The sequence below is a fragment of the Macrobrachium nipponense genome, chromosome 22, assembly GCF_015104395.2.
Source record: "Macrobrachium nipponense isolate FS-2020 chromosome 22, ASM1510439v2, whole genome shotgun sequence".
Classification (NCBI taxonomy): domain Eukaryota; kingdom Metazoa; phylum Arthropoda; class Malacostraca; order Decapoda; family Palaemonidae; genus Macrobrachium; species Macrobrachium nipponense.
In genome coordinates, this window is record NC_087213.1 from 13,004,740 (window position 1) to 13,030,073 (window position 25,334).

Genomic DNA, 25,334 nt, shown 5'->3' on the forward strand with positions numbered 1-25,334 from the left:
TCTCTCTCTCTCTCTCTCTCTCTCTCTCTCTCTCAATTAAGTTGCCAGACCGTATGAGATACTCATAACCAACGTAACTCCACTTTTGTTTATATAAGGTTGAAACATTTCGGAGCATCGATTAGTCCGAGTCTTGAAAACGGCGTGACAATAACTGTGGTCACGTCCGGAGGCCACCGACATCAAAAACTTCAGGGGGCGAAAGAAATACAATTTTAGAACAATTAGTTTTTTGTTATATTTTTGGTGACATATATTTCTATAAGCGAAATGTGGTACGGGACATGTGATGTAACGAATGGAAAGGAATCGAATACGAATGAAAACGCTGGCCCTTCTAGGTCGTCTTTTAGAGTACTTGCTGCGCATCGAGAGAGAGAGAGAGAGAGATTGATTTTACATGCCAATTTAAAAGGATCTAAACTCTTTCGAGGTAACAGAAGTATGGATGGGTGTGTAAATAGACCGAAAAACTGCTCGAGAGAAGAGAGAGAGAGAGAGGAGAGAGAGAGAGAGAGAGAGACTCCGGAAGCACAGGAAGCGTCCCAATCTCTCTCTGCTCGTCTGATGACCTTTATATCTGCGATAAAAACGAGACGAAGACGCTGTCTTGCCCCTGCGATCCTCCTCGGCGCGTCTTGTGGAGGTATCGTCGATTCATGGCCATTCTATGAGTTTATGGCGGTTGTACGATTATACGCATCGTTGGCTATTTACTAAATATAATGTTATTTTCGTTATTGATATCAGCATTTTGTTCTGGTAGCTGTGGTAGTGATTTTTACTTTAATTCAAAATTTTGTCATTCAGCATTGTATATGTTGATTCATTTTTCTACATAGGTGTGTGTGTCTGTGTGTGTGTGTATATATATATATATATATATATATATATATATATATATATATACTATATATATATATAATGTATATATATATATATGTGTGTGTGTGTATATATATATATATATATATATATATATATATATATGCATGCATGCAGATGCTAGGTACTATGTGGTACCTCTAAGTAAATGGGGATACAATCCACAATGATGTAAAATCCTTCTGTAGTTTTATACAGCTGATGGTCGAAAGCTATAAGTTTGCTGTACAAGAAATATATATTTTATAAAGCTACAAAATTACATCATTGTGGATTGTATCCCCATAATATATATATATATATATATATATATATCTATATATATATATACCACACACACACAAACACACACACACACACACACACACACACACACAAGTATAGCGTCAACTTAAATTTGTTTGACTTATTTTTTATGTCATGCATTGCTGAGCTAGACTAAGACTCTAGGCTTTGAATCATACCGTCGTCCTCTCAATACGGAAATAGAACAAATAACAATCTTGAATTTCAGTAATGCCATATCTCAGGCCCTTGTTATTGTTCTCTTTGCACTGACACTGGTTGCGGCAGTGAGGGTTTTGAACGAAGTATGCTCTCTCTCTCTCTCTCCTCTCTACTCTCTCTTCTCTCATTTCTTCTCCTCTCTCTCTCTCTCTCTCTTATTTCTCCATTTTTTGCAGTTTTTGGCGAATCCATTAGCCAGTATTGCCCAAAACGCCGTCTCTCTCTCTCTCTCTCTCTCTCTCTCTTATTTCTCAGTTTTTGGCGAATCCATTAGCCAGTATTGCCCAAAACGCCCTCTCTCTCTCTCTCTCATCTCTCTCTTTCTCTCTCTCTCTCTCTCTCTCTCTCTCTCTCTCCTCTCTCTCTCTCTCTCTTATTTCTTCAGTTTTTGCAGTTTTTGGCGAATCCATTAGCCAATATTGCCCAAAACGCCCTCTCTCTCTCTCTCTCTCTCCTTTTACACTTTTCATTAACTCGATATTCCATTTAAACATTCTTTTACTTTCAGTTTTTGGCGAATCCATTAGCCAATGTATCTTGTATAGATAAGACAAACTCTCTCTCTCTCTCTCTCTCTCTCTCTCTCTCTCTCTCTCTCTCTCTCTCTCTCTCTCTCTCTCTCTCTCTCTCTCTCTCGTTAACGGTTGTGCATTTCATTAACTAATTATATTTGCTGTTATTCTTGTTAAATATACTTGTACTTCCCATTGTGTGTATATAATATATATATATTCTATATATATATATATATATATATATAGATATCTATATGTATGTATGTATGTATGTATGTAGTATGTTATGTATATACATATCTCTCTCTCTCTCTCTCTCTCTCTCTCTCTCTCTCTCTCTCTCTCTCGTAGCAGAGGTTGTTGCGCGGGAACGTCCAGTGGAAGCGTCAGCTTTAAGCGTCATAGCCCTTCTGCCCGGGCTTGTTATCGTACTCGGTTGGTCCGTCACAATAGGCCGCTTCAGACGCCATTAATTTGGTGAATCTTTTAATATATTCGCCTCCAAGAGGAAGTGGTGTAGTTAGCCTATCTCTCCTCTCTCTCTCTCTCTCTCTCTCTCTCTCTCTCTCTCTCTCTTCTCTCTCCGCTTTTGTTAGGGGCACAAAAGAAGCATGTAAACAAAATGTTTACGGAGAATGGGAACGCTTGTCTTTGTGTGTACGACGGTTTCCTTTATATTGACGTAAATAACTTTCTACATTCTGACTTCCTGTTTCTTTTGTTTTCGGGGGGAAGGGGGGGGGGCGGTAAGTAACTATATAACTTCTATTTTTAACTAGTCTTATTCTGATTATTTTGTCAGCAATAGCTAATTAAGATTTTTTTTTGAGATGAATTTCCTGATTTTCATCAACTACCTGTAGTAACTAGCATTCGAAGTTTTAATTAGATATGGGGAAATGATACTCTTTTTGTGATATTGAATTTTATGTAGATACATTTTTAAGCTTTCATCAACCAAGGGTAGATAGGATTAAAAATTTTAATCAGATAAAAGTGAATGATAACAGCCTGTGTGCCGTGTAAAAAAAAAAACATTATTTCATAGATAAATTTTAAATTTTTATCAACTGAAGAAAGGCAACATTCAGGATTTTTTATTTAATCAAATAATATTCTGTGTTTGCGTCATGTAACAGATAAAAAACCCCAGATTTTTATGGATATATTTCTAGTTTTCATCAGCTAAAGGTAGATAGCATTCTAAATTTTAATCATGCACTATTAAATAACATACACATATTTTTATAGATAAATTTATACTACATTTTCATAAAGTAAAGGTTAATAACGTTCTAAATTATTATATGCAACTAAATAACTTAATGTCTGTCGTCTAACGAAACAACGGATTTTTTTCTAAAAAAAAAAAAAAAAAAAAAAAAAAAGTAAATATAATTTTAAATTTTAATCGTGTACAACTGAATAACTTGATGTCTGTCGTCTAACGAAACATAACATAGATTTTTTTCCTTAAAAAAACGCAAATAAAATTCTGATTTTGTTGTAACTCCTGCTGTGGAAATGATCGAGTTGTTTTTTGTTTATGACGCGGGAGCCGCTTCCGGCCGCGCTGGGTGCTTTGGCCGAAATGTGCTTTCTAATGTGACACTGGTCACTGGCGACTTCTGTTCCCTGATGATTGTGTCGGTTGACGAGAGAGAGAGAAAGGGGCACTGTTTTGTGTAGTATAGGTTCATTTGTCTGTGTATGTTCATGATTCGTGCCAGTGTTTACTTAGGTATTGGTGTGCTGTGTTTTGGTGCAATTCTGGCATTGAGCTTTATTCTGCTTAATACAGGATTGGGAGCTTGTGCGTGCACTTGGTATGTTTGTGTGTACATAGATGATGAGGTAGTTTGTGTGTGCAGTGCACGTCTGTTTGTACAGTTGCGAACATACAGTTTTCATGGATTTGAACGTGGGTGTATGGGATTGGGAGTTTGTGCTTGCGCTAAGGTATGTTTGTGTGTACATAGATGATGAGGTAGTTTGTGTGTGTAGTGCACGTCTGTTTGTACAGTTGCAAATATACAGTTGTATGATTTCGTGGATGTGAACGTAGGTGTATGCAAGCTTGTATGTACAATATGCAGTACATTAAGATTGTCGAAAATGTCTAGAATGATTTTCCCTGTTCTTCACGCAAGAATGAAGTCGATATTTCCCCCGAAGGATTCAGAAGAAAAAACGTAATGGTATTTGGATGTAGTGTAATGGGTTTAATCCTCATCCCCATCCGCGGTCCTGTGTATTTGTTCGCCATTGTTCGTGAATTTGTTCCACACCGACGAGGGGGTCGTTTATTTGTTGACCTGGAATTGCACCTTTAAGGAAGGACCGTCATCCTTCCAGGATTGGGAAAATTACGCACGGACGCATGCGCACGAGCGCGCTCGTGAGCATAGTATGGCCGATACCACGCTTGCTATAGTTTGAGAGAGGGAGTTTTTGAGAATGGCAGAATCGGCTATCGTTGCTTTTTGAAAATTTGCCCCCTGTTAAGTTGCTGTTTTATTTACAGTGCGTATTTGAAATTTAAGTTTACTCTTGTTTGTGAACCTTATGGAATTATACTTAAGAAGATGGTGCGTGTTTGAGTTTATCAGTATGAATAATTATGCACTAATCATCATCATCATCATGATCTTTGTCTTCGGCGCCATGCAACGCGTAGGGTCTCTTTATGATATTCCGGAACTCGTGTCTTTCCATCTGACTTCTACCCCGTAAAGGGTTAGTGCAGTCAGTGCACCTCACGTGGTGCACTGTAGGCATTACTGAAGGGTCTTTGCAGCGTCCCTTCGGCCTCTAGCTGCAACCTCTTTCGTTCCTTTCACTGTATCTCCGTTCATATTATCTTCCTTCCATCTAACTTTCCACCCTCTCTAACAATTGCTTCATAGTGCAGCTGCGAGGTTTTCCTCCTGCTACACCTTTCAAACCATAATACTGTCAATTTCCCTTTCAGCGCTCTGAATGACCTCACAGCTCCCGGCGCTTGGCCTCAGGCCTATATTCTATATTCTGTTCTCTATCTGACTTCTAAGATTCATCTTGAAACTATGTTCTCACATCTGAAAAAAATATATTAGGTATAGTTTCATTCTCGTAGACCAATATTCATATCCGTACAGCGCAATTTAGTATTAATGAAAATGGTTAAGATGGCCAATATGGTCGTTTTTAACCCCTGAAATCCGTTACGGGGAGATTCTTAAGAAAAAGTAGACACAGGAGCCCATTTCTTCATGTATAACGACCTCAGGAATTTACTTGTATAGGAAACATATCTTTAAGAGCTTCCTTGCTGCCGTTTGGTTCATATATTGATTGACTAGTTTCAAGTTGTTATTCGCTTATGTAAATATTTATTTTGATGCAAGTATGTATTTATTTGTTATGTTTTATCTCTTTTGGGGTGTCTTAGAATCATTACTGGCAGGTTTTTCCATTATCTAGTATGTCAATTGAAACATCCACCAACTAGAAGGACTAAATGTGGTTAAACATTTATTGGCCAATGCCTGACCAACGGGTTGTATTTATTGTAAGTCTCAGGCTTCTGTACGTCCATCTTTAACGTTACAGTTGAGGTAAACAGATGATTCACGCAGAGAGAGAGAGAGAGAGAGAGAGAGAGAGAGAGAGAGAGAGAGAGCATATGCGTCAGTAGAACAACTGTCTGCGTGTTTTAGAAATGTTCGAGTAGTTGATGGTTTATAAATCCTTATAAACTATCAAAACGAAAGTTAAATTGGTTGAGAGTAGCTTAATGGAAGCAAATGTTTGTCCCCAGTTTTTATATATGTAATAAAATGCCTATTCTATTGAGATATGTTAGAAAAAAATTTGGAATTCTTCAAAGAACGATGAGTCTTGCTATAGGAGACCTTGTGGCTTTTCAAGTATGACGAGAATTTTGGCTGATGGTTGCCGTATTTTCTTCTGAAGGGTATACGTCTTTTTTTCATTTTCCACCTTTCCATTTCCCCGACGTATATGGATGGTATGGTATGGTAATTCTCACGACTAGGTACTAGAAAAAGGTGACAGTTAATGTTTATAGTTTTGAAGGTTTTATTTCATACCGGATCTAAGGTTTATAGTGTGAAGATTTTATCTCTCTCTCTCTCTCTCCAGAAGATATGCCATTAGCTATCAAGGCCGATTGTTCTTGGTAGATATATATGTAGTTATATATTATAGTTCTTTCTTAATCAGCTAAGTAGGTCTTATGAGAACCGCTCATTTAAACAGTAAATGTTTCCCCAAAAAAATAAAAACGAAGTAAACGATTGAAAAGATTATAGATATCGTTTTCATAAAGAAATTAAATTTTGTTCCCAGTAATGTGCCATTAGTGATCATAGTTAATGTTTTTTTTACCGTTAATATGAATTAAACTTTATGGACTGTGACTATTATTAAACTTTATGATTCAATTATTGTAATATTATTCTGTCATTTTGACCGGGGCGATGAGCCTGAGTAGAGGGAAATGTTAGGGACTTGTTTGAATAATGTATCCATATATTTCCGTGTAACAACGATAGTCTACGGTTATTAAATGAAAGTTTAGATCTGTTGTCGTCCAGCCCGGTGTCAGATGACCTGGCGCCTCCTATTTTACGGTAATTTATCTGTTTATTATCTTTTTTATTTATATTTTTATTTTAATTTTTTTATGGGATTTCTGTTCGTTAGAAATTTCGTTAGTTAATAATGGGAGTATTTGAATCTCATTATCATTTGAGAGAGCGGGTGTGCTTTCATATTATTGAGAGTAAGAGAACTTTATAATAAGAAGCTATACACGTCTTAGTTTCATCAGTATTAGTGTTGTCTTTCTCTCGTTCCTTCTTCTTCTTCCTTCTTCTTCTTCTTCTTCTTCTTCTTCTTCTTTCTCTTGTACCTGGTTTTAAAGATACGAAATTTTCTCTCATTTCTCTATAATGTGCCCTCTCTCTCTCTCTCTCTCTCTCTCTCTCTCTCTCTCTCTCTCTCTCTCTCTCTCTCTCTCCTTTCCATATTATAGAAAATCATAGAAAATAAGAAACTTACTCTTCTTGGAAGGAATTCTTCCCCCCCTCCCCCCTTCTTGGAAGAAATTCCCCTTCCCTCCCTCTTCCCCCTCCCTCCCCCGACCTTTCCTTCCCAACCTAGACTGCCTTGTTAAATAATATGATTTGATACGTGGAAACCGGTCGATAAGGTCGAGAGACCTCTCTCCCCCCCCCTCCCCCCCCTCCCCCGCTTGATGTTGGTCAAACACGAAAGGTCAGGTTGAATAGGAAAAGAGGTCTTGGCAAGGCAGCGAGCGAGACCCTCTGCCTCTGTATTTTGGGGGATCATATTACGACTTTTTTGCTTTTGATATTTAAGGGCGATTTTTCTATTATTTAGGGGCTGTTTTGTTGTTGCTTAGGGATGATCCAACTCGTATGTATTCATGGCCTTTTTTTTCATTTTATTGATTTCTACGTCGTTTTCTACCTTTAACTTCAAGCAAGGGTTATATAATAACTTTGTATGGAAATTTTAAGATTATTCGGTATTCACGTAGACAAGATTAGATTAAGAGACTTTTCAGTATTTACGTATACAAGGTTAAGGATTTTTCAGTATTGATGTAGACAATGTTAAGAATTTTTAAGTGTTTGCGCTGTCAAGGTTAAGGATTATGTACGTAGATGAGTTAAGGAATAAGGATTACTCAGCTCTTAAAGCAGATATGAAGTACTATTACATAGTTCCTCTTCTGTTATTCCTAGAGACGATTCTACTCTTACTCGAACACGGAAAGATTGTTCTCCTCTGAAACTTCAGACCTCAGTCACTCCTGCTGGTATTTAAGGGATTACTCTGTTGTTTCTTTGACATTTAAGGATTTTTACGTAGGCCCTGAGGGATTATGACGCTTTCTTCGTATGCAGTTATGGATTAACTCCACTACTGCTCTGTATTACGCACAAGTGAACTTGATGAACCTGTCAGATCATCCTTGGATAACCAGTAGCTATTCTCTCCGCAGTGCCTGAATAATTAGGGACTGTTCTATCCAACTAATTAAACATTTACATATATGTTTGCATCTTTTGCTTGTTTTGTTGGAATTCTTTGCATTCATCTGTATCACTGAGTATTGAAGTGTATTCACTGAATTTATGAAACTTCCCTACGTATTTTTTTTAACATTTTGTACTCTTGTTTATGCAAGCTCTGTAAAACCTTCCATATCCTTACGGAACTTTTTTTTTTTTTTTTTTTTTTTTTTTTTTTTTTACAGTTTGCCAGGAATGTGTGTAAATTGTTCCCTTCACCTTTTGTCACTTACATATATTAGTGTAATTATGAAAATTATAACCTCATTATATAATTCACATTTTTCATAACTTTCTTTTCATGCTTCCGTCTCCTTTTCTATAAATTAATGTCTGTAGGCAACGTATTTTAATCAGTACCGTCCACATACAAATACAGTTGTAAAACCTTCTTTATGATTTATCATTATTAGATGTAATGCATGCACTCATCAATACCGTGCGTACAATAACGATATAATAGCATTTGCATGTTGTTATTTTTATTAGTTATGAATCGAAAACGTACATTGACGTTGCCAATAGATGGTCATTCGGCTGCACTGAAGCCTATTGTTGTTGTTGTTGTTGAGAGAGAGAGAGAGAGAGAGAGAGAGAGAGAGAGAGAGAGAGAGAGAGAGATAATTGCCGTCCTTTTAGTCTTACATTACCTGCTAGACTTGTCTGGTTCTCAAAGTATGGCCCAAACCAGTATTATTACTCAGCGGTATATCACCGAGCAGGAAGCAATGGAATCGAACGCCAGGCTCCCCAGACCTGTCGCATCGGTTCTTTGGGTGACTTAGATATCCTTTTTGAGTTATTTATTTCAGTGTTTAGCGACTTTTAAAGGCTGAAAACTAATTCCTGACTTTGGGTGTTGGAAATCCTTTCGGAAATGGCCATTATTTTGTGAGTTCGTCTGTCTCATTGTTCGTTTATATTTGATCCGGATGCAACAGACGTCCGATTTTCGGAATAAAGTCGATCCATGGTAATTCAAGTCCGGATAAAACAGAACATTTATAATTAATGCAGCAATTGTTCACAGCGGAAGCCCGGCAATCGACACAGGACGAGGCAGTATCAGACCATCAGTTTGTGTGCTGATATGCTCTCGCGCGCACACACACGCACGCACAGACAGGGCTCAGTGAATTGTATTATGTGAATATGCCACCACACCGAAAATAGGCATCGAAGCCTGACAGAGAGAGAGAGAGAGAGAGAGAGAGAGAGAGAGAGAGAATCATTCTTCCTTGTGTTCACGTGAGATTGGATTATCGTTTCTCCATCAGGAAGCATTTCAACAGAATATGCCCCCGAGTTATCGCAGGTTGAATCGCGCACTTGCTCTGTGGATTACCTTTTGTGCCGAACAAAGTTCAGGGCTATGAATGCTGAATTGGTCAGTGTAGACATTTGTCGCTATTCAGCGGGTTCGCAGACCCGCGAGATGTACAAAGGCTGTTGGAAGGATGAATCGAGGTATTGCAACGTTGATAGATTGATTGCTTTGTTTCTGTACGAGAATCGATGATTTATATCTCTAGACAAAAGGCCTTAGGGTGCCAGGTTGGAAATAAAAAGGTAAAAGGTAGAAATAAACCACCAATTAACAGAACGTACAATATAAGTGTTACTAGATGATCTGGAGAGAGAGAGAGAGAGAGAGAGAGAGAGAGAGCGTATCTTATGAAGCCTGCAACAGGCTTAGAGATAATGAAAGGAAGTTTACAGGACTTGACATTCAAACATCCGGCAGTCAGCTATATATTTTTCACAACTGACATGGAACCATGCGTACAAACAACGGTTATGATTAGCTTCACCTCCAAGGTGGTAAAGACTTACCTGTTTTAATATTATTATATGCTGGTACTCTCTCTCTCTCTCTCTCTCTCTCTCTCTCTCTCTCTCTCTCTCTCTCTCTCTCTCTCTCTCTCTAAGGCAAGTTCATGACTTCATGGAGTGGCGAGAGATTAGGGGGATGCTTTAGATACTGGGACGAGACGTCTCGTCATTGGTGCAAGATGCAGATCCGTGTCCCACCTCATTTCGTAGGAATTCTGCTGCCTTTTTTTCTGTTTACATAACTAGGTTAATTGCGCTTTTTATCTGACTGTTGTTCTCCATCGTATTGTGAAAACACAGCAAATAATTATAGCATTTCATTTGTAATAAACTTGATCTCTTCAGGGTATAATATTCAGAAGTAATACTTAGATGTTAAATAAGCAAATGGATGCCGGACGTAGGTAGATTCCCAGTATGATATGAAACGGAAAATAATTATTGAAGAAAATTAATATGAAATTTAAATCAGTCCGGAAAATGTACCATTAAAAGCCTCTGTTCAGGAAAGTTTTTATTTTTTTATTTTTATAGATATTTCCTGTGATGTTAAAATGACTCCAGTTCTGGGCAGTAGTATTATAACATTTATTCACATGTCATATTATAGAAACGAATGGTTTGCTCTGGGCTTCAGAGCTATACTCAAATGTTGCTATTCAGTTGTGGTCAATGTGATTCCGAGTTAACATTATGGTTATATATATATATATATATATATATATATATATATATATATATATATATATATATATATCCATACATACATACATACGCATATACATATATATGCTCAAAAATCACAGTGGATACACGTGACTTCTTTATATTAGCGAATATCTCAGGGAAATAAGCAGAAATACATATCGATCGTTTTCGTCTTTATTCGGATTTGGTGCCTCGACATTGCCATAATAAAGACGAAAGCACTCGGTACAGAATTCTGCCTGCCATATATCCCTATGGCATTCTTTTTATATTATATATATATATATATATATATATATATATATAGAGAGAGAGAGAGAGCAACCAAAAATTACATGACCCAATAAGCAACGAGAGGAATCCTTCCAAAAATAGTAACGTCGAAACGAAATGGTACACTATTATTGGTCTGCGCCAGGCGTTGCCCGGCAAGTTTTATCACCACCCCTATCTTCGTTGTTCTTCTTCCGTTGTTGCAAGTTCCTTGCAAGACACCCACTGACTCATTATTGACATTCTGGCGGCTTAAATGCTGATGTAGGTTCGTTGTTTGTATGTTGTTCTGTATCACTCTTTTGTTGTGCTAAGGGCAAAATAAGTTTTGAGTTTGTATTGACGACTATCGACTGTCTTGTCTTGTGGTGAAGAGTACGTAAATTCTCTCTCTCTCTCTCTCTCTCTCTCTCTCTCTCAGTAGTTTTTCATCATAAGAAATTCGTACCCTCGTTGATATCAGATGATTCTCTCTCTCTCTCTCTCTCTCTCTCTCTCTCTCTCTCTCTCTCTCTCAGTAAATGATTATCACAATACAGCGTCTCAGTATGGCAATAAATAAAAAAAAAAGTAAAAACGTTTTTATTTAAAAAAAATCTGCTGTTATTTATAAGAGAAAACGAAAGCAGCTTAAGTTTACAAAAAGAAAAAATTGTTTTTATAAACATTCCCTCCATCGTCTCCGGCGACAGTGTGTGTTAATGAGGGCTGTAAAACTCAAACAAGACGAAGACAAAAAGCAAAAAAAGCAGGTTACATATGAGACGTTATTGAAAAGTTTGTGCGTCGGAATATGTCTAATTCAAGTTAGGTATACGCGATTCCGTTTTTGTCACGTGCGGTCGGGTTTTAAGCGTAGCTTATAAGGTGAGCCTTCTCGTGCATATATACATATATGCTATAATATATATATATATATATATATAGATATATATATATATATATATATTATAATATTATATATATGAACATACACGTGTGAATCTCGTTACGGTGAACTTTGCCTCCGACCCATCCTGTATTTTTTATTGACTGGATCAGTTTGCTTACATACACGTATGCGTTGCGTTCGGCAAACTACGCACTTCCTGTGTGTTTGTTCGTTCTCTCTCTCTCTCTCTCTCTCTCTCGTTTTAAAAAAGAAAAACGCAAAATCCTTCACGAAAACTAAATTTTTTTTAAAGAGATGTTGTAAAAGAAATGTTGTGCCTAGTTTCAGTGTGCTTTTGTCTGCCGTTCAGTGCTTCAATGTGTGTGTGTAAGCACTCTTCAAGCTACCGTCAAGGATGTTATGAATTACATGGCAATAAAAGTAGGAAGCTTATCTTTTATTTACTGATGTATAGTGTATGACGCAATGACAGTTCGGGGATACACTTATGGCATTTTAGAAGGAGCTCTCTCATGCAACCGGCATTATTTTGGTCCAGGCTACATGTTACGATGGATTTTACCTTAATGATAATATAATTATGATAATAAAGGCGATAGTTTAAGAGAATACCGGTAATATTACAGTATGAAGTTCGGCTACATACAAGTAGTGGTTGTCTAAGGCGTTTGGGTAAACGTTATCCTACCAGGTACCTCAAACTTGTATATTACTTTAAGAAGTGCCTTTTCATTAATAAATACTAGAAGTGTTATCGCGAAGAAAAATATACGTCCTCTCTCTCTCTCTCTCTCTCTCTCTCTCTCTCTCTCTCTCTCTCTCTCTCTCTCTCATGAAGTTTGGTCTTTTTGTGGAGAGTGATTTCCAGGCATGTTTTAATGATAATTGTGATAAAATCTGCGGACGTTTCGCTCCCAGATTGACACTGGAGAGACTTCGAAGCTTCTCGTTTTTGTTTAGTTTTGTGGTAGGGGAGAGACATTAGGATATATATATATATATACTATATATATATATATAGATATATATATATATATATATCTATATATATTATATATTATATATATATATATATATATATATATATATATAATGTGTGTGTGTGTTGAAATTGCTGTAATTGCTTGTATCGAAATTGGTACTTGTTTAGTAGTAAGGGCTAACTGTATAATGCTGCTTTATTCTAAATAGTATTTCTTTTCATTTCAGGTAAAAGGGCATAGCTGTATGAAGATGTTTTTGTAGAGGTAAAGTGATTCATTCTCTCTCTCTTTCTCTCTCTGTGTATATGTATATACATACATATACATACATTTATTATATATATCTGTGTGTGCATTTTTTCATTCACTGTTGCTTGACAATTTTTTTGTTTTTGTTTTATAGATAAGTGTGTAGTGTTTTGGTAGATATTAAAATGTTTTTAGGTGAAGTTAGTTTGCTATTTTTCTTTGTAGACACACATGAAATAGAAATGCATTAATTTTAAAACTGCCAAAATACAGTAGCAGTACAGTTCTCCAAACTACCTCCATTTAAAAAAATTTTTTTTTCATCCTCTGTTTGTCTCTTGTTTTGGTTATTGCAGTCTCTTCATTTCTCAGCAAGTTTTAAGGGTGAGATTGCTATAGTAAATTCACATCAACCGTGCATCTGATGTCTAGGCCAGTCCCTTACGACGCTCCTGATTGGCTGTTGATAAGCCAATCACAAGGCTGGAAACTCAGTGTCTGGAGAGAGTTCACACAGGCAGGATGTATGTTCCACCTCTCCTGAGGGATACTTTTGAAAGACGTATCCCTCAGGGGAGGTGGAACATACATCCTGCCTATGTGAACTCTCGAGAGAGAGACTGAGAGTTTCCAGCCGTGCGATTGGCTCATCATCAACCAATCGGGAGCATCGTAAGGAACTTCCCTAGACATCAGATGCACGGTTGATGTGAAGTTACTATAGCTCCTCATCCATTGTTGAAGTAGTAATGACAGAGTGTGTACAAAGGAATAATGTAACAAACATTCGATAGAGAAGGGATAAGAATTGTTCAACTATTTAGGAACAGTAACATTTAGTACTGGTTCTCATAAGTTAGTGTTTAGATCATTTGATTGTAAGTGGAAAGTTGCAAATATGGAGGACCACTGCACTTCAAGGAAGTAACATAACTTCTCAGTAAATTTGTTTTTTCTAATCATAACAATATCAGGAAGCCAATTCTGATGTTTTGCAAAGGAAAGCAATCTGTATTATATCAATGCAACATTGTTGACACTTTAGCAGAATAAGGATTCTGGTACTTGAAACAAAATGTACCTGTTACTGACAGAAGTTTATCAAAATTAGTTGAAAATGCAAGAAAACATGCTCAGGCATCAATACATCAATGATCATGCTTCACTTATTAATTAAAGTCAGGCATGAAATCATCTTTTAATAATATTAAGAGATAAAGGTTGTAGAGTGCTGCTGACCCTTAAGTGATGAAAATACTGCAGTAGTACCTCAGGTTACGAAATTAATCCGTTCCGATAAAGTAACTTACAGTACAATGAAAGCAAAATCACTAACACAAATTTACGTTAACGAACGAAATCTACGTGAACGAACAAATTCCACGTTTGTATGATAACGCTGGTGAAACAAAATGGTCGAGTAACTTCCTTATGTAGATGCATGATGGGATAGATGCTGACCAATAGGAGAGCAGAATAAGGATTCTGATACTTAAAAAAAATTGTACATGTTACTGACAGAAGTTTATCAAAATTAGTTGAAAATGCAAGAAAACATGCTCAGGCATCAATACATCAATGATCATGCTTCACTTATTAATTAAAATCAGGCATGAAATCATCTTTTAATAATATTAAGAGATAAAGGTTGTAGAGTGCTGCTGACCCTTAAGTGATGAAAATACTGCAGTAGTACCTCAGGTTACGAAATTAATCCGTTCCGAAGCGGCCTTCGTAACCTGATTTTTTCATATCCAGAACTACGTTTTACATGCCTAATTCGTTCAAAGCCTTACAAAAACACAGCAGTAAATTTTACAATAAAGCTAAATTGAACAATGAACAATGAAATACAACAATTTGGACCATTCAATACCTAACCTAACTGTTACTGTACCTGTAAATGAAGTGTATTAGTGTACAGGGTACAAGAAATACTGTACGTATGTATGAAGTCAAATGTGGAACCTTACCTTTCGAGTGAGGCTATGTCCGAAAGTGACGACAGAGGAGGAGGACAAACGGCAGAAAACATGAATACTTAACTTTACGAAACACTTTAAAAAATTGCAGAAAACGTTAACATTAAACTTTACGAAACACATTAACAAGTACACTTCTTATTTATCTGTATCTTTGTCTCCATAGAAAACATCCTCTTCTTTCCATGAACTTCAGCAACATTCTTGGGACCCATAGCTAATAACTTGAGTAATTAAGTTCACACACAACACGATAAAGTAACTTACAGTACAACGAAAGCAAAATCACTAACACAAATTTACGTTAACGAACGAAATCTACGTGAACGAACAAATTCCACGTTTGTATGATAACGCTGCTGAAACGAAATGGTCGAGTAACTTCCTTATGTAGATGCATGATGGGATAGATGCTGACCAATAGGAGAGCAGAATAAGGATTCTGATACTTAAAAAAAATTGTACATGTTACTGACAGAAGTTTATCAAAATTAGTTGAAAATGCAAGAAAACATGCTCAGGCATCAATGCATCAATGACCATGCTTCACTATTAATGAAAGCCAGGCCTGAAATCATCTTTTAATAATGTTAAGAGATAGAGGTTGTAGAATGCTGCTGACCCTTAAATGATGAAAATACTACAGTAGTACCTCAGGTTACGAAATTAATCCGTTCCGAAGCGGCCTTCGTAACCTGATTTTTTCATATCCAGTTTTACATGCCTAATTTGTTCAAAGCCTTACAAAAACACAGCAGTAAATTTTACAATAAAGCTAAATTGAACAATGAACAATGAAACACAACAATTTGGACCATTCAATACCTAACCTAACTGTTACTGTACCTGTAAATAAAGTGTATTAGTGTACAGGGTACAAGAAATACTGTACGTACATGTATGTACGTATGTAGTAAAATGTGGAACCTTACCTTTCGAGTGAGGCAATGTCCAAAAGTAGCGACAGAGGAGGAGTACAAACAGCAGAAAACATGAACGCTTAACTTTACGAAACATTAAAAAATGGCAGAAAACATTAACACTAAACTTTACGGGACACATTAACAAATACTTCTTGGTTATCTCCATCTTCATCTCCATAGAAAGCAACCTCTTCTTTCCATGAACTTCAGCAACATTCTTTGGACCCATAGCTAATAACGTAAGTAATTAAGTTCACACACAACACAATAAAGTAACTTACAGTACAGTGGTCCCCCCGTATTCGCGGGGGATGCGTACCAGACCCCCCTGTGAATAGTTAGAACCCGCGAATGTTTGGAACCCCTATAAAAACGCTAAAAACAGCCTATTTTGTTAGTTAAAACTCGAGAAAAACCACAACAAATTTTCATACTTGGTTTTTTTAAGAGTTTTATCACAAAAAGTGCATTTTATGATGAAATTGCTAAAGAAAAACCCAGGAATTTTGGATATTTCTCATAGAAAAATACCGCGAATGCGCGAATTTTCTTCGAATAATGCGGAGAAACGTTCCCGAGAGAAATCCGCGAATGTGTGAGTCCGCGAATACAGGGGGCCCACTGTACAATGAAAGCGAAATCACTAATACGAATTTACGTTAATGAACGAAATCTACGTGAGCGAATGAATTCCACGTGTGCATGGTAACACTGCCGAAACGAAATGGTCGAGGAACTTCCTTATGTAGATGCATGATGGGGTAAATGCTGACCAATAGGAGAGCAGGATCTTACGGCGGTAACCAGCATCAGGAACCAATGGGAGAGTGGGAGGAAGGGCGAGTCTACATAAGGACTTTCGTATGTAGGGGTATGACTGTAGTTCAATCCAAGAATGTTGACAGACATAAACAGTGGTTATGCAACTTACTGCACTGTGTATAAAATGCTTGCGATTATGATTTCACCCTTTCTTGCTCCAGTGTGGCTACAATAATAATATTTGATGTAGTGTGTGTGTGTGTGTGTGTATTGTTTATGAATAGCTTTTAATCAATCAGAATTACTATATGGTGAAATAAACTTAATGAGATTGTTTATTATTTATTTCTTACTTTTTTTTTGTCAGCAAAGTTATAAGCTCATAAGTAAGTTACAGTGCCTAAAGCTAAGGGATTGTTGTAACAATGATAAGATTTACAAATTTAAGTGAGTAGTAAACGCATGTGATAAAAACCAAGTACAGGCAGACCCCAGTTATCGGCGGACTTGGCTAATGGTGATCCGTTTTTATGGGGCTTGTCTAGTGCCATCAATCGCCTAGCACCATAAAATTGGCGATTTATGGCACCATAACGTGCCTAAGTTTCAGTTTTCGGTTCCATAAGTGCCGATAATAGAGCTATAGCACCTTAACATGCCTAACACAGGTGCCATTAACTGAAACTCGGACCTTAATGTCGAGTTTTGGTTAATGGCGGTTTTCGTTTACCAGCACCCTGCTGAGAATGAAACCCCCGCCGATAACCGGGGACTGCCTGTACATTGGACCCCCCGAATTCACAGGAGATGCATAGTGGCACAACACACACACACACCCCAAACAGCTAAACTCCACAAATACTTAAAACCCATCCAATAATGCTTAGAACTGCCTGTTTTGATAGCTCAAACACAAAACAAGTAATAAATACACCTTAGTTTCTTTGACACAATCAAGTTTTCTTACAGCGTGTAATCAGTGCCACCGAAAATAGATTTATCTTTTGGTGGTCTTGGTATATAATGCTGTATGAGCCATGGGCCAATAAAGTTTAACCGTGGAATGGTTGTGGCCTGGCCTATTTCATTGTGAGGTGCACGATTATGGCTAAATTTAACCTTAAATAAAACAAAAACTACTAAGGCTAGATGGTTGCAATTTGGTATGTTTGATGAATGGAGGGTGGATGATCAACGTAACAACTTGCAGTCCTCTAGCCTCAGTAGTTTTTAAGATCTAAGGCCAGACAGAAAAAAAAATAAAACTAGTTATACCTGAGTATTTCAATAGTTTTATCATGAAAAGTGCATTTAGTTATGAAAATATGAAAATACAGGGGTCCCCCCTGTATTCGTGGAGGATGCGTACCAGAACCCCCCGTGAATATAGTTAGAAATTGTGACTAGTTGGAACCCCTATAAAAATGCTAAAAATAGCCTGTTTTGTTAGTTAAAACTCAAGAAAAACCCACTAAAAATGTTTATACTTGGGTTTTTAATAGTTTTATCACAAAAAGTGCATTTTATGATGAAAGTGATAAAACAAACAGAAATTTGTGGATATTTTTCATAGAAAAATACCGCAAGTAATGCGGGAAATGTTCCTGAGAGAAATCCGCGAATGTGTGAGTTCGCGAATCCGGAGAATGCGAATATGGGGGGTCCACTGTACTGTAATTAATGAATTTTCTCAATTACAAGTACAGTGAACTGGTGAATATTCCATGAATAATGTGTGTGTGTGTTCCGTAGAGTACGTAAATTGTGATTCCGTGAATCCTGGGTCATTTGCTATAGAAAAAATTATTTTAATTTACCTTAATTAATTTAACTACAAGATTACAAGGAAAAAATAGGTGCTTGTGTAGTCCAGATGTATACTGTACAGGATAATAAATGATCTAATGTAGTTATTTGATTACAGTAGACCCCCCATATTTGCAGGGGATGTGTGCAAGATACACACACCCCACAAATAGCTACAATCAGCGAATACTTGAAATGGCTATAATAATGCTAAAAACTGTCTATTTTGTTCAGTCTTGAGAAAAACTCACAAAAAATGCTTATACAGTAGTGCCTCAGGTTACGAAATCAATCCGTTCCGAGGACTTAATAAGGGGACGATTTAAAGGTTAAGAGAGAACTGGCAACAAAGTTTTTCTCAAGGAAGCAAACAATCTATCAGTTTAGATCTGTCGCGCTATAGTGTACAGGGTACAAGATATACTGTACGTACATGTACGTACGTATGTAGTAACATGTGGAACCTTACCTTTCGAGTGAGGCAATGTCCGAAAGTAGCGACAGAGGAGGAGGACAAACAGCAGAAAAAATGAACACTTAACTTTACGAAACATTAAAAAATGGCAGAAAACATTAACACTAAACTTTACGGAACACATTAACAAATACTTCTTGATTATATCCATCTTCATCTCCATGGAAAGCATCCTCTTCTTTCCGTGACTTCAGCAACATTCTTTGGACCCATGGCTAATAACGAAAATACAAGCAGTCCCCGGGTTACAGCGGGTTCGGCTTATGATGTTCCGAGGTTAAGGTGCTTTTCAATTATATTAAACAGAAATTATTTCCAGGGTTACGGTGCCTAAAGCGCAGCTCTGGCAGATGAAATATGACCAAAAATGCAAAATAATCAATATTTGAAGGTTTTTTTTAATGAAAAATGCAATAAGAATGCAGTTTACATAGTTTCCAATGCACCCAAAGTATTAAAGCAAGGTTTTCTTAGGATTTTTGACGATGTTCCGGCTTACGGTGATTTTCAGCCTACAATGCATCTCAAGAACAGAACCCCCGTCGTAACCCGGGGACTGCCTGTAATTAAGTTCACACGCAACACGATAAAGTAACTTACAGTATAACAAAAGCGAAATCACTAACACGAATTTACGTTAATGAACAAAATCTATGTGAACGAACGAATTCCATGTGCGTATGATAACGGTGCCGAAACGAAATGGTTGAGGAACTCCCTTACGTAGATGCATGATGTGATGGATGCTGAACAATAGGAGAGCAGGATCTTATAGCAGTAACTAGCATCAGGAACCAATGGGAGAGCAGGAGGATGGTGGCGAGTCTACTGAGTTGGCAGCGCGCGAGTTTTAAAATTGTTCTTGGTGGCCCGGGCGAATCTCGGACTTTGCAATACACCCTTTCGCAACCTGAATTATTTTCGTACACAGAAGCAAAAAAATCTTCGTCTTTGCATTCATAACCTGGGTTTTTCGTACGTAGGTACTTTTGTATGTAGGGGTATGACTGTACTTAACTGATTTTTTTAGTTTTATCACAAAAAAGTCCATTTAATCATGAAATTGATATGAAAATAAAGTAATCTGTAGATATATCTCATAGAAAAATACAGTGAATACACGAATTTCCCATTAATAATGGGTAGATATTGTCCTCAAAGAAATCTGCAAAGGCTGAGAACGTAAATACAGGGTCCACATTATATGTGTTCAGGTCTTGATTTACATGAAAGCAGATTCATCAAATTTTTTGGTGATACAGTAATTCCCTGAAATCAGGAAAATGTTAATATTAGCTATGTTATACTTTTAAGAACTGTAGAATAGATGAAATGGGACAAATTCAGATTGTGAAAATGATCAGCTCATGATCATTAGTTACCATTGCTTGACCTGAGAAGTTCACACAGTGACCAGTAATTGTTGCCTTTTAACCAAAAGGACTTCTCACCATTAGCAGCTTTCATACTGTATGTTATGGTTAAAGGGCCTCGTTATTTTTAGATACAGTATATTTTGACCACAGGGAACTTTAATGGAGATGATGGCTTTTTTGGTTTTTCCCTGTTGCCTACATATTTGTAAGAGTAGTTCTAGCAGCTGTTGTTAAAACATTGGCGAGAGAAATGATACAAGAGGTTGGAGAACAAGACAGTACGTACATACTTACAGAAAACACGGAAGGTTAATCATATTAATTCATATTAATTGTTCATGTGAATTATAGGAATTGTTTCTGTATTTTTTTTTTTGCCTTTCTGTAGTTTTAGATACGGTATACTATTAAACTTTGTTGTACATTATTTAAGTTTGTACTGAAGTATTGATTGTACTTCTTTTATGGAATTGCACATCGTTTGAAAGTATTACTTTTTGATGGCCCAGCATTGTAATAAGAGAGATTTCTTCACTGAACACTAAGAATGAATTTGAAAGAAATTGCCTAAACTAGAATATATTGGATTTTCAGTCAGTATCTCAACACAGTTGATATGGAGAAAGGAAGCCTTTCATTTGTTGTTTGGGAAGGGATATTTCAGGCATGTTGCTATAACTGTCACATGTAAATTAATGAGGTAACAGTTTTCTTGTATGTGATAAGTTAGCCATTTGTATATATTATTTTGATATGGTGATATGTTCTCTTCTTACAAAAAATGCCTTGAATTTTGTCACAGACTATCCTATAAGTACAGTAGTACCTCGAGATACGAAAGGCTCTACTTACGAAAAACTCGAGATACGAAAGCCAATGCGAAAAATTTTACTGCTCTACATACGAAAAGTTTTCAAGATACGAAAGGTTGTTGCTGTAAAGTCCCGAGATTCGCCCGGACCACCGAGAACAATTTTAAAACTCCCGCGCCGCCAACTGAGTAAACTCGCCACCATCCTCCCGCTCTCCCATTGGTTCCTGATGCTAGTCACCCCATAAGGTCCTGCTCTCTTATTGGTCAGCATCTACCCCTTGTGCTTTAAGTATTCTATTGGTAAAAGGTTGCTGTAAATTGAAAAACCTTATTCATGCAATACATTTAATAAAAAAAAAACATTAGGTAAAGATAGAATAAAGAATAGAAATGAATGGTTATCATACTGTTTGGTAGTTTCAGTAGTTGAAGAGAGATAATGAAAATTTATGGCTTACTGTGTAAAAGTGATTGCTTGGCGATCGTTCGATATTAGTAAGTGCTGGATGTAAACAGACGTTTGGAAGCTTTTTTTTTTTTTTTTTTTTTTTTTTTATTATAGTTAATGGTTACTTAATAATTATTTGAAATGAGTACATGCAATACATTTAATAAAAAAATTGTGAATTAGATATCAGAAAATATAAAATAAATCAGTCTGCCAACAAATAGGTATTTTTTAGAATTCTTCTTCTGTTTTATTATTACGTTACGTATTACGTATGTTTCATTACAGCTGTCAGTACACAATTAGGTAAAGATAAAATAAAGAATAGAAATGAATGGTTATTATACTGTTTGGTGGTTTCATTAGTTGAAGAGAGATATTAAAGACAATTTATGGCTTACTGTGTGCTAGGAAAAATGATTGCTTGGCGCTCGTTCGATACTCGTAAGAATGTAAACAATCGATTGGAAGGTTTGTTTTTTCTTTGTTTGTGTATTATAGTTAATGATTAATTAATAATTATTTGAAATGAGTACATACTGATTATTTATACATTTTATTGGCATATTCTAAGCTTTTAGCTCTTAGGTTTAGATGTCAGAATCATAGACTAGGCTACAGTAGCAACCGCTAATATAGGCTAGGCTTATTGCTAAGGGACATATGCTAAAGTCCTAATATATGCAGTAAAAATGGGGTTGAACATTACATGCAGTTGAATATTACTCAAGTATGTACAGTATTTTGCCTTTTTGGAGACATATTTCTTCCATCGTAACCCTAGAACATGTGTTTTAGGCCTGGAAATATAATTTACTGGGGTGTTTTTGGAGGGCTTGGAACGGATTAGCCATTTTACATGTAAAATGTGTTCCAAGATACAAAAAACTCATAATACGAAGGCCGCCTCGGAACGGATTAATTTCGTATCTCGAGGTACCACTGTATATTAGTCAAGATTCAGTATTGAGGGATAGCTCCACAAGGTAGTGTTAATATTGAGTTACATAATATTACGTTGATACAAGGCATTTAGCCAATTAAAATAATTCAGGGGTTTGTAACCTTTTAAAAATGCTGTTCTCAGTTAGTTATAGAAATTAAAGAACTCGCTCATTTTTATTGCAGGTGAATGAACGAAGTTAAGGATGGGCCAAAACATGTGTTGCCCCAAAAAGGGGCCTCCACCTCCAAACCATCATGGGCAGTTCGACCACATAGGTAGGTGAAAAGTTTCTAAATATCATGCTTAAATTTGTTTGGTGTTCCTGTGGTAAAAACCTGTGTTGACATTTTTATTACATGAAGTTTCGTTGTTCATGGTGGTTAGTTGCAGTACTGTGGTTCACATGTAATGTTTTATTTCTATTGATATTTTTTGTAATTTCAAGTACTGTTTTGTAAAGTACTTGCTCCTTAAGCTTTTTATATATGCAATGAAAGTTAAGAGCACATTTCATCAAGAAATAGCTTTGTTACTTCTCATCCACTTAAGTCATTTATTTTCAATCCCATTTGGCAGTTTATTATTTGGAACCGAATTTACTTTTTAAGTTAACACTTTGCTTAGATTTTGTTCTTTGTCCTTAGCTTAATCTGAAATCCTTGGGCAGTTGTGTCAGTGTTGATCGTGACAAGCATTACTTTCATAGTAGAGGTAACATCTAGAATAGTTTTCAGATTTTAATAAGTGTGCTTCATTGTCTGATGAGTGCAGTAGATGATGAAATAAGTTCCTTTCAAGTAGATCACAAGAGAGGTAACTTTTATTTGATAATTTGATATTTAATAGATCATTTTCAAATTGAGTTTTCATAATTTTCCTCTTTATATTCATTTTCTGACACTTTGATGCTTCACAAACAAAGGAACATTGTAACATTACATTAAGAGGTTTAGTTTATATTTTGTAACATTAACCACTTTTAATGCTTTTAGAATTATTTATAAATAATCTTGACCATCAGTTTTTCAGTCCATTTTCATAGTTATTGAGTTCTAACATATATACAGCATCACTAATAGCATATTAAGTCTTTGTATTTAAACTCCTTTTCTAAAGCACACACAGACACTATGGTAGAGGTTATGGAGAAAAGAACTCGGTCTATTTCACAACCAAAGAGAGAAGAATTTGAACAAAACTCTCAGATGTTCAAGGGAGGTGAAAGGAGGAGAACTGTTGAAAAAAGATGAGAGAATAGTCGGTTTTTAATGCACATACAGGTTAACTGTAATTGAAAAAATATTGAGAAATGTTTCTTCTTTTAAATTCTCAGGGGGCTCTGAGTCTTGCAGGATGATGGATATGTATGGAGGTGATCCCATGACAACCAGTCAGAACTATAATAGCAATTCCCATTTTGATGGTGGCATGCAAACCCTGGCTGCGGCCGCTCAATTGATGAAAGGTGGTTTTACTGTTTTATATATTATATGCAAATATTAATGCGTCCGAGGCTTTCTTCTATGCTTCTAGCTGCAGACTACATAAAGACATTGTATGTATGATTCATCACTACATTCAATAGCGAATCATAATCACATTGCTGTCCTTGCCCACCAGCAGCCAGAGCATTAACTCGAGCACCAGCCAATCTGCCTCTCTCTGCTGTTGATCATGGAAAACATCTTGATGTGTTCACAGGTAAAGGGGATGTCAACGCCTCCATGACACCTCCAAATGGTGGTGGAGGGAATCCTCGGTATTATCCAGACCCGTCCAGAGCCAGAGCTGCTTATAACTCGCAACAGCATGGAGTTGATGTAATCCGCTCAAATTCAGGACAAGGTGGGTTATTCCATTCATATTATGAAAGAGAGAGAATGTACATATGATGTGTATCCATTATCAGCAGCAAAGTTTTATACACTATGAAGTATTGATAACTTTTGAACTCTTGGATGTATATGGCTTATACTGTATATTTGAGGGTTGTTGCTTTGAGATTTTCAGTATCGTAGAATTTAGTGTTGATCATGATTAGATATTATAGTTGAATGATAGGATGGGTTGCATAGCAAAAGTTCAAGGCATTTCTTTTTGTTATTATGGTGACACCCTTACAGAGCAGCTGTCATGATTCAGACAGCCCAGCTTTTTAAAGTTCAGAGCATTTCTTAAGATAGAAATTCAAGTGTCTATGGCTGTTATAAAATAGACCCCTCTGCGTTTTTAAGGCAAACTGAGATTTATGTATTGATGAATCCTCAAAATGCAGTATTTTAAAGGTTTTTACTGAAACAAACAAAACAGTTTCATGAAAGAAATTATGGTCAAAAGGAAAAGAGATGAACTGTATGTGCAAAGAAAAGACTTTGTTAGGTTAGATTACACAGTCATTTGATAAGAGCATGCATCCTGCATAACTTGTTATAACAGAAACTCCCTTTGATTGAATTTGGAGGTTATGGGGAATTATAATAACCCGACTAATGAGATACATTTACAACAGAACACAGGTTTTAAAATTTGCCATAATTTGGCATAATTTAAGTTTGTTTTTATTTTCCAAATAACATTTGTGGCTAATATGTGTGTACGTTTAAATGTTATATTTAATTTTGAATCCATTGGTTGTCAACCACAGCTGATTTATATTATGCATCAATACAGTCTCGTCTTATTGTTATATACATATTGTGTTCTGTACATGTATGTGACTTACCCTTTGATGTGGCTGCCATACTAACTTATTCCCAGTCAGTATTTTAGTTTAATTATACACCCATTTTTGCCTGCCTTTTAGGTGTTGGTGTTGACCATGAAATACTATATTGTTTGATACTCATGATGCAT

General features: G+C 36.4%; 1 protein-coding gene across 22 annotated transcripts in view; it reads left to right on the plus strand.

The window, feature by feature from the left end:
• The window catches only part of LOC135198501 (tyrosine-protein kinase SRK2-like), a 375,373-nt gene that overhangs the window by 231,467 nt on the left and 118,572 nt on the right, over positions 1-25,334 (plus strand). For 7 of the 22 annotated variants that reach the window (XR_010310811.1, XM_064226106.1, XM_064226112.1 and 4 more), the window contains 3 exons: positions 22,664-22,756; positions 23,815-23,946; positions 24,183-24,326. Coding sequence is in view for 20 of the 22 variants with exons in the window: in XM_064226106.1 (XP_064082176.1) it covers positions 22,684-22,756; positions 23,815-23,946; positions 24,183-24,326 (349 nt within the window). In the remaining 2 variants the exon portion in view is untranslated. Of the gene's footprint in view, positions 1-12,926; positions 12,965-22,663; positions 22,757-23,814; positions 23,947-24,182; positions 24,327-25,334 lie in introns of all 22 variants that reach the window. The other 15 variants (XR_010310813.1, XM_064226115.1, XM_064226119.1 and 12 more) reach the window with 6 other exon arrangements.